Genomic DNA, 10,587 nt, shown 5'->3' with positions numbered 1-10,587 from the left:
GAAGCTGTTTGTGGTTATTTTGCTTTTCTCGGTTTATTTGAAAGTAGATTAAACAAAAATAAATAAATAAGTTGGCCATGATCATAATTACAATCACGCCCCCACATAGATACACTGACATAAACTTTAGATTGGCAGCCAATGCAAAGTTACTGTGTTACTCAAAGTCTCCTGCAATAAATAAAGAAAATGTAAAGTATTAGAATGAAAGAATAATGCAAGTATAATTTGCTTACTATATATATATATACACTTATATATATATACACTTACACTTCAGAATAACACTGAATTAGCATAATATCAACCATCCGTTACGTATGCACTCCAGTGTGAGACAGATGGTTTTAATGCGTAATGTTATTATTGTCCTTTGTCATAATCTCTATTTCATCGCTCCATTTTGTTCTTAATAAACACGTGACAATTACACTGCGTTGAAGTTGATATGGGGGATATTTGCATGTACTTTATACATCTACAATCAATTAATGTGATCTAGTGTGGTGTATTTGGAGCAGCAGAATCATTTTAATGCCCTCCGTCAGCTTGTAAAATTCTAATAAAAGAATTGTGAGATGTGTAACAATCCTCCATGAGTTTGACTGCGAGCATTTATAGGATGTATCTGTTAAAATTGTTCATGTGAGGTGTACTAGAGCATATTATCTAAAATATAGGCTACGGTCTTTAAAAAAATATTATAGAATATCATCTTCTTTTACGGAACCAGTGGTTTCAACCTGATGATCCCCACTACAGTAAATATGAGTGGAGTTCAGCACTGAGCATCAGTATTTCTTTAAAACAAGCCTGTAAAAGATGATCATCACACCTTTATAAATGACATTGAATTCAACCGTAATTTGTTTGAAAACAATGTCGAAAGGACCCTCTCTTTTAATGAAAAAAAAAAAACAAATCTCTTTGTGGGGGGGAAAATATTTTTTATTTAATTCATTTATTTATTTTGTTTCCAAGTAATAAAGATTAAACGAGGCCAGAGACACTTCTATATATTTCTAAACAGGAAAGTGAATCCGTTTAGAACCTTTGAGCTATGGGAAAATGAAAAAAAAAACAAGATTTAACATTTTTAATAAGAAATTTTATAGTATTTTAAAAAAGCATATAAAACCCGTAATATAGTTAATGTTTTGTCTGAAATGGACAAAGTGGGTGGTACCTTCTAGTGTTCGAGTAAGCTTCAGCACGTGACGTGGAAATGACCAATCAGGTGCACCTCCAGGTTTAACTACGTTAAATGTCAGATTGCAATAAACTAGAAGCTGTTGGTCTGGCCCGCGGAAATGGGCGAGCATAATCTTCTTAATCCCGGGTTTGTGGGACCTTTGGTAAACATCCACACTGGAGACAGATTTTACTTCCCGAATTTTAGAGCCTCAGGGGGACAGCTGGCGGGGCTACCGTCTCTCTCGTACCCTAGAAGGGACAATGTTTGCTCTCTCCCGTGGAATCCATCGGAGACCTGCAATGGATATCCTCAGTCTTACTTTAGCAGTTCCGTATCCATTAACCCCTCTTTTAATCGATCTTGTGAAATAACCCGACTGGAGGAAAGCAAGTGTTATTATGGCAATTCCAGCAGCACCAGAGAGCCGTGTTCAGAAAGCAACAATCTTAAAGGAGAGGAGCGAGCAAGAGATGCATCGTTATCGTCTGACCACGGGATGCACAATGGGATGGGCAACAGTGGCACCTTCTCAAAGTATGATTATGGCACCGAGCATCTGACCCAAGACCCGCCATCCTGCCAGTCCTTGGAGTCCGACTCCAGTTCTTCAGTGCTAAACGAAGGGGGAAAGGCTTCAGCAGGCGATCCACAAACCCTGGTATCGCAGGGAAACCACGCAAGCAATATCGCCACTGGAGGAGGTTTGTCCCTCGCATTTAATCTCATCTGAAAGACAACAGAAGCACATAGTACAATTACTCATATCTCGCTCCAGCCATTTGTTGTTATTGCATGACGTTTTATTTAGGCATTCCCTGGCAACTGTTATGATTTTCCTGCATGGATCTTGCGTGGTTGTTCAAGGCCACTAGGGGTTGCCCTAAAATGCTCCACGTTCACCAGTTTCATTTATACAACCAGTAAACACAACATCATAAAATTCAGCAATCCCGTTGCCAATGTTTGACGCCGTTTACATAAAAGCATAGTAGTAGTTGTTGTTGTTGTTAAATATACGTTTTGCCAAAGCATGCGTGATATTTTAGTGTAGAACCGATCTGTAAAAATGGCAGTTGCTCTGACAGAAAAGAGGACGTTTTTAATGACTCGTAAACTGTATTAATATCATTGTCGTGCAGCAAGTCATTTAATATGACTTGAAACCGCTGAATGGTTAGGGTTCTTGCAAACAGTACAATTATCGCTTTAATGTTACGTTCTAGAACAGTAAGCCATTGTGTAAACAAATAAATGCATTATATCGACATGTTGCATTGTACTTCAGATTGTTATTGGATAACGTCTAAATGTCATATGAACAGTCTCACAAAATGCACCAGAAATCTGTTTTTTTACGTGGCATCAAGATGTGAAGAGATTTTGATGTGATGGCCTAGGAGATGTTTTGAAGCTCTCTCATGAACCCGTGCTTTGACCCCCTCTAGGTGCCCCGTGGTACCCGATGCACACTCGGACCCGCAAGAAGCGAAAGCCCTATTCAAAACTGCAACTGGCCGAGCTTGAGGGAGAGTTCATGTTGAACGAGTTCATCACCCGGCAGCGACGTAGGGAGCTGTCTGACAGGCTCAATCTCAGCGACCAACAGGTTAAAATTTGGTTCCAAAACCGGCGGATGAAAAAAAAGAGACTGTTGCTTAGGGAGCATGCGTTGTCCTTCTTTTAAGGAGGCAGAAAATATAGGCTACATTGCTTAATGGTAGTTCAACAACAGTATTTAGTGAATGGTAATCTACCATTGACCCATTTTACTCTGAAACTCTTGCCCCACGATACGTTCAGAAAAATCAAATAAGAAATCAAACACAGTTGGGGTACGCGACCAAATGATGGCTCCAGAAGTCTGCTTATTCAATGTGGTCTATTTGGTGTTTATCTAAAAGGGTTCGTGCCCACCAATTTTGGGCATGTATATGGTGGGAATGTTTAAGTTTTGATAGTAACAAGCTGTCTGAGCCATGACTCACTTTATTATATTAAGTAATGAACTACTAGTTAGAAACTCAGACAAATATAAGCTGTGAGATAGCATTTCGGACAAGTAAAATGTTTTCTTATCAGTCTGAAATTATCGCTATATATTTATTGTCGGAGTGTTAAAACATTTTTTGAAATTATATCAACCCTCGTGCCATGATCAGTGTTCTAAGCTAGAAAGAAAAATGGACTGAAACGCCATACTTGGTCATAATGAGAATCCTTAACTGTTCGCAATCTCGCATCTATGTTTTTATTTTGCTAGTTATCTCTAAGAAAGGGCCTTTCAAGCTCAGTACTAGACAGTAAGAAGCGTGGGCAGCGTTAAACCATCAACGCCTTATCTCCTTTCCGCAGTCACCGCCACGTGTTCTATGGCACGTTCACGGTCACGGGCAAAAAGTTAGTGACCCAACTCATATCTTGCGCCCTTGAGAACCAAACTGCAATTACAGGGGAGCCTTTATGAATAGACTTTGATCTAGCCTGTGAAATGTCTTTCTGACAAATGTTAGGAGATTTATTTCTACTGGATATTGGTCAAAGTGTAAATTTGTAGGCATGCAACTATATGCCACAAACTGCTAATAAAATATTTAATCATGGCATAGTGAAATGCATAATATACTATAGGCGTCTCCATCATATTTACATTTTAACAGCATAAATTTTCCATTAAGGATTGCTTGTCCCTTGATCTGCGTTATTTGGACATATCCGCTTATCTAGTTAATTAAGTCACAACAACAATGCTTCTGGGAGAGAAATGCATGGTCAAGTATTATTAAGAAAAGGCGCAATTATAAATTAAAATAAAGATTAAGTAATTTATAAGTGTAATGGAAGTAGTAATCATACTGAAGAGACCAGATCTAAATCCTAATATTCACAAGCCTGTTTTGCTAATTAGCGGGACCCAATGTGTTATTTTGAAACATCATTTTCCAAGATCATGGATTATATACCAGGGAAATATTTCATATTTGCTGCATGATTATAATGACTGTAGTTAGAAGGTAAAAAGTAAATGTTTTTCCGAAAAATTTCCGCATGTTTTATTTTAAAACCCAATATCAAAAAAAAAAAAATTTGAACGTTTACAGTATACGGTCAAGAAATTTATTAAAATTTGTTTTCATATATAATATAGTTTATTCGTTTGTACTTTATTACTATTATTATTACTATTATAATTATAAAAGAATTTGGCAGAAGTCGGTGCTACGTTATTTGTTATTGGTCTGATTGTTCGGCGACTTACATTTCCTTTCAATCCTATTTTTGTGAATCTATAGAAAATACAAATACAATTATATGAATGGTATTATCAGCTACTACATAACAATGATCGTCACGTTTCCCACTTTGGATTGTTTTGTGAAATTGTCTCTGATGTATAATATTTCTGTGTTGTTCTGTGTAATTTTGTGAATGCACCACTGTCGCATTCCTTTGTACCTTGCGATTAAAACATGTCTTGTAAATAATGTTACAAGTTCATGAATGTATCCATTTATGTGTAACCTACAGTTTCTGGTTAATAAAGTCTTTAAACTTACTTTTATTTACTTTTGACCTGGTGTTTTTGTTGTGTAAACCATTTGAGTTTTATTATTTGAATCGGGTAAATTTGTTGCCTAAAGATATTTTTATATTCAATAGCAAGAAAGCCGACTCAGGCGCTCAAACAACGTTTTCAGAAACATTTCATTACAAATTAGCATCCTTATTTCGATGCTTAATTATTTCAGTATAAGTTCACTACATAAAACAATTTGTTGCAACACTGAAGAGAAATCTCTAAAAATGCAATCTGAATGTTTGCCAACATGGCCACATGTAGTGTGCAACAATACTGATTTACTTTATCGAGTGGTTAAAATGGTAAAGGCATCCACCTAGTGGATAAATGGAACGGACGCCGAAACAGGGCCCCGTGAGGACTAACTGCAAGGACATGTAATGTTTTGCATGCTTGTTTTGTATCTGTGGAAAGGTTAAAATCGTTTGTTTGTTTTTTACGTGTTTCAGCCTTTTGCTAGTTCATTACTAAAATATCTAGCATGCGTAGATTTCCTTTTGATTGCTAGGATTTAGAATTTTGCTAAAAGATTACTTTTAATTGCTCATGCACAAAAATGCATTAGAAATTATTGCACTGAATTTTAGGACCAACCTGTAATCTAACGTTGATCATGAGTTAAACATTGATAAACCAATGATAAACCATAATTTTCTAGTATTTTTTTTTTCAAAATACTTTTTATTTATTTAATTTGATAGAGAATAATTGAAGATTCAGTCGAATGGAAATAAAGTGGATCTTAGGGTAAAGATGGTTCCAAAGCCAAAGCTAAGTGTCAAGTCTATTGGCCTCCTTACAAGCAAATGCGCTGCAATCGTAACAATGGCATTTTATGCGCTCGCGGCGCTTTTGACTTTGAGACTGGCCAAATCTGTTTATGACGACTCGTCTCCCTGGTTCAGAGGTCATTGAGCACCTCAGTGCCCTTCACACAAAACTTGTGTAGTCATGTGGTTCACTGAAAGTGCTCTAGATCTCCCCTGCTCCTATCACAGATGTGTAGAGACTGGAGAACTTACTTCTGGCGTCGCTTGCACTGCACACATATTTGTGAGTCTGTTTGTGTGTGTGTAAGGGGATTTATGTGTAACTAAGAGAGTGAGAACAGAAAAATATCTCGACAATGAGTAGTTTTATAACACTCTCTATAAACGTGTATATGCTCGCCTAAACCTAGTAACTTCAATACTAGATTATACAACGGTTTGGTTGCCTACTTTTGTATTTAAGCAGAATCAACATTTGCTTGACCTAGCAAAATACGTATAGACGAGTAATTACAATCACTACAACCGTACTAGGAAAATGACTTCTTTTTTCATCTGAATAAAAGGGTTATTCAAGTTGTATTGTGCAAAGAAAAAAAAGTGTTAATGCGAATCATGTAAATTACATCAAAATTGTTGTTTGTAATTTGACTTTCTTAATTATATATATATATATATATATATATATATATATTGGTCTATGCTTGAAAGATCTTGAGATCTCCTTAGATCCTTAGTCTTAGATCCTACAGGTTCTGCATGACTATTTTTGATTGAGGCTTATCTTCTGTTGCAACGATACAGTTTTTACAAGGTCTCTTCCATCACTACTTTGGAAACTGGTCGTGAGATAGCGTTGTTGGTTCCCCTTCCTATTATTTTCTTCTTTCTATTTAGCTTATTAACTTAAGTTTGGAATCATTAAAACGTAATTCATTTATGTTCTTGTTTATTTTATTTTTATTAACTTCAACTACACATAGCGTCGTTTAATGTCATTTGCAGCAATACTCAAGTATTTAATATAAATAAAAATTATACTTAATAGTTTGTTCGTAGTAACCGACATGCATTTAAGCATATAGCTGAAATTATTGTTTTTGGATTATAAAACGTTGTAAGCATTTAACATATCAACAAGTTACAATTTGCTTACGGTACTTGGACGTTTTTCTATTATTATAAAGCTTCAGCTCGACGTCAAAATGTCCACAACAACAGCATGTTGCATGCCTGATTTATTTTTTTATTTTATTAAATCTGCTATGGCGAAACAACTGTAAACCATGATGTTTGTTTTTGTATACTTAATATATCACTACTTCAACTCGTGTCTGATCTTATTCCCTTGTAGTAATTTTTATGTTATTAGAAAATATTATATGTGGCCACAGCGTGACGGTTACAAAAACGATACATATTGAAAATAAGAACCCTATACATGTTTTGCCATTTGCAGAACATCGCAAAACTAATGAATGCGTTCTGAATACTTCCATTAATACTATCCAAAAGCCTATGCTGATCTGCAATACAACCTACCTGAGCAAAAAAGAAGGAAAATAAATATATTCACTGTTAAATGAATGTTACTTCATATAACTTCGTATTTCATAACCGAGTGTTTAGTTTGGAAGAAAAATAACTACATTTGCAAACAACTGGTTTAACTGTTTATACAATGTTTGGGGCCTTCTGTCCGATCCCACCCTTGTCTTAGTGGGCGGGAGCAACTCACAAATTGAAGGTCAAGGTAGTGTGTCCCATATATAGAAACGAAGTATCCAGTACCATTGGTGTAGAAAAAATTCAAGTATTACCATGAAGTTAAGGTACACCAGATATTTCACTGAATCATACCATTATTTTTGTGTAATAGCGTTGAGAAGGCATAACCATTTCAACTCACTTAGTAATGTGAAAACAATTAACAGCCACCCTTCACGAGAAAATGTTTGTTTAATAGTCTTTGACACAAATAGCTATTTTCTTGCAATGTAGCCCAAGGCATAAGCAAATTATTTTAAGTTTAATTATTTGGTGGACAAGTTTGTTGACAAAACCTTTGAATGAATCCTAAACTTGGATCTTCAAAGTGATTATACCATTAATATCCTGATATGTGTGTGCAGGTATTAGAAAATATTTACTTTGAGTTTTGATAATGTAGTACGGTATAGGCCTACTGTAATAATTATGTGTTATAATGTCATATATACAAACAAAAAACAACAACAACAACAAAAAAGCACTAGAGTGAAAGCACTATGCTTTCAGCATGAGCTGACCTTTTCTTATTTAAAAACGCTATGTTGCTTATAAACAAAGTCGTGCAGCAGCCACGCGGTGTCATATTAAAGCTTTTGTTGTGAGTACATACCTCTCTATCTTGTCATCTACATGCTATGGGCGGAAATCTGGTTTCCGCAATAAATGCCATTCAATTTACGTCGTCGATTCAGTTTGATCAACAAATATTAAGAAAACATCTCGGTACATTATGTAAGCAGTATGACTGAAGTGGCATTTATAAATAGAACGAATGCGTTCGCTAAATATTTCCAGTCTTTTTCCTGGCAAATAGTCAAGTAGCCTAGATAAAATAAATAACAATAACATAACTTGAAAATGTAGCCTTTTTGAATAAAATGAATGTAATGTTGCCGGATTTAACCCAGTTTCAGCGCCTCTGCTACAATGAAATGATCCGTAGCAACGGAAACAGCCATACACTGCCTTTTTCACGTTTGTATGATATAGCTAATGCTAATTTTGGAGAATGTTTTAACTGTTGTTTTTTTTTTTTGTTTTGTTTTTTGAACGCAAGTTTTAAAATTTAGTGCAATTTACCGGATAATATGGGATGTAACTACTGAAAAGTATAATCACTTTGGTAATAAGACTGTTGAATATGATTGTTCTGACGTGAAGAACAATCAATGCATTTTTAGAGAAGGTTTTCTGCATGCATCATGCGCCCATTTCTTTGTACCATTTCCTTGTCTTAAAACGGTCATTCTGTAATATATATACTGTCGATTTCTAAACCCAGGTAAGCCTACACAGTTGATGTTTTAGAATATTGTTATTCAAAACAGTATCAATAATTATTTATCCTTTCGTAACAGCAAAATAAACGATAACCTCACTTTAGTCGTGATATCTGTAAGACAATGGAATCATCACGTCTTCCCATGATTATTATTATTATTATTATTATTATTATTATTATTATTATTCAAACAAATTGCAAAAGTCCGTAACTAGCCTACTGTATTAGCCGAGTTTTAGAATTTATGTTCCGGATGTGGAAACACATTAAAATAATTGCATACAGCAACAGTTTTTATGTGTACCAGTATATGAACAATGCTGTTAATATACCCATTAGGATCAAAGTCTTCCTATATACAGAAAAGACTATAACTTTTTGTCTAAGACCGGTTTTTCTTTTAGACATAAATTGCTATAGCGTATTTTTAAAAGATTTATCCGTTTGCACCCCCTCAGTTTTCATGGAAATGTACAATTAGCCATCTCTGTAGTAGCTAAAGTTATTATTTTAATCACTTGAACCCCAACTAACAAAATAGTTAATATCACTCAATATTAACAAAGCACTACTGTTGTCTGCCCATGCTGTAACTTTACATTTTGAGCAACAAGCTTCTAGGATTTCTTGGATTGAGATGTCTGATTGTTGCCTGTGCTAACGCTCTATAGCTATGCACAAGCAGAGACCTCTGTAAAAAAAAAAAAAAAAGGGCCATTTTTTTGTTGTTGCTTGAATCTGTTCACAGCTCATACGAGCGAGTTTAACAGCCCGACTTACATCCAATTAAATTTATCTAGGCCATGAGGGGACAGTAATGCTATTACACAGTTTCCCGTTTTAGCCCTAGAGCTAAACTGAAGGGCCCTTGAGTGTTGCCTACAACTGTTGTTTGGTCTCGTTGTTGATGGATCACGACTACTGAATAGGTTTCATTTTCTGTCGATGCTCCATCGGTATGAGGCAAAAGCATTTTTTTGTGTTGATGCACGAATGAAAAGTCGATGAATCTGGCAACCAGACAAATACTTGCTGAGAATCACCGCTCGGGTTATTTCTCCAGATCTCTTTGCTGAAACATGGGCCACGTCGTTTTAATCCGAGAACAGTAATGAGCGACTCCATAATTCTACTTTAACTCTATAATCATATACCTAAGCTGCAAAGCATTTCAAAAATTCCACTGACAATGTCCTTAAGTTCTTCATAGTGGTGGTTTTTAGGAGGAGAATGGCAAACATTTATGTAAACAGCTTTGTCGCCTGTCTCTCTAGACTCTTTCTAGCTTTTCTTTCCAGCTGAACTTGCCCCTTAAATTCAACTGCTACATCACAATATCCACAATTGTCCAAATCTCCAGCAGGGGCAGAGGATTTGTGGGGATATAGTGCTTATTTAGAGAAAGAAAAGGGCGCGCCTTTGTTGAATTTCAGGGTCCTACAGCTAGTAGCATAAATAATGCATAATGGCATCGAAATAACTGACCTTTATGTGAAACTTGTCTACTATGAAAAACTATTTCAAAATCAGATACAAAATGTGTCAGATAAGTAGTAGTAGTAGTAGTTGTTGTTACGCACAGCGGGAATACAAGTGTGGACTCCTTTGTGAAATCAGTAAAATGCACAATGGGGACATGTTAGTTGTCAGCCGTTATCTCGCAAAATCTTTCTTACATTAACACTTTATACTGGACAGAAGGACTACACGACCCTGATGAGAAAAATCGATTTAGTTCCTTTTTATTACCAGTTTCACGATAGAGTTTAGGCTCCAACAGGTTCCACGGTTGGTTAGTTAGGTGTTAGTTTGAGCTCCTTTAAAATACATTTTAGATCTAGATGACTGAAACCAAAATACATCGATCGTTGTATGGCATATCTAGTTAAATATTTAATTCAGTAGGACTTTTTTTCCGTGTTTTTTTTTATTAATATTTATTTTAATTTTTTTGTAGAACAAAGCAGTTCTTGCTTTTCCGCCGTTCGACCTT

The 10,587-nt window shown here is 35.6% G+C and overlaps 1 protein-coding gene across 1 annotated transcript; it reads left to right on the top strand.

The window, feature by feature from the left end:
* The first annotated feature begins 1,051 nt into the window (after positions 1-1,051).
* Positions 1,052-4,748, top strand: LOC113065713 (homeobox protein Hox-C12a). The gene is made up of 2 exons (XM_026237188.1): positions 1,052-1,896; positions 2,641-4,748. The coding sequence occupies exons 1-2, from the start codon at positions 1,311-1,313 to the stop codon at positions 2,877-2,879; spliced, it is 825 nt and encodes a 274-aa protein (XP_026092973.1). The 5' UTR covers positions 1,052-1,310; the 3' UTR covers positions 2,880-4,748.
* Positions 4,749-10,587: the final 5,839 nt, after the last annotated feature.

This window comes from Carassius auratus, chromosome 48 (genome assembly GCF_003368295.1).
Source record: "Carassius auratus strain Wakin chromosome 48, ASM336829v1, whole genome shotgun sequence".
Taxonomy (NCBI): Eukaryota; Metazoa; Chordata; class Actinopteri; order Cypriniformes; family Cyprinidae; genus Carassius; species Carassius auratus.
The sequence above is the reverse complement of the archived record's forward strand: the minus strand, read 5'-3'. Positions and strand labels throughout refer to the sequence as shown.

Coding starts and splice junctions, on each gene's coding strand:
- LOC113065713 (XM_026237188.1), top strand. CDS start 1,311: ATGGGCGAGCATAATCTTCTTAATCCCGGGTTTGTGGGACCTTTGGTA. Junction 1,897..2,640: donor CAATATCGCCACTGGAGGAG/GTTTGTCCCTCG, acceptor GACCCCCTCTAG/GTGCCCCGTGGTACCCGATG.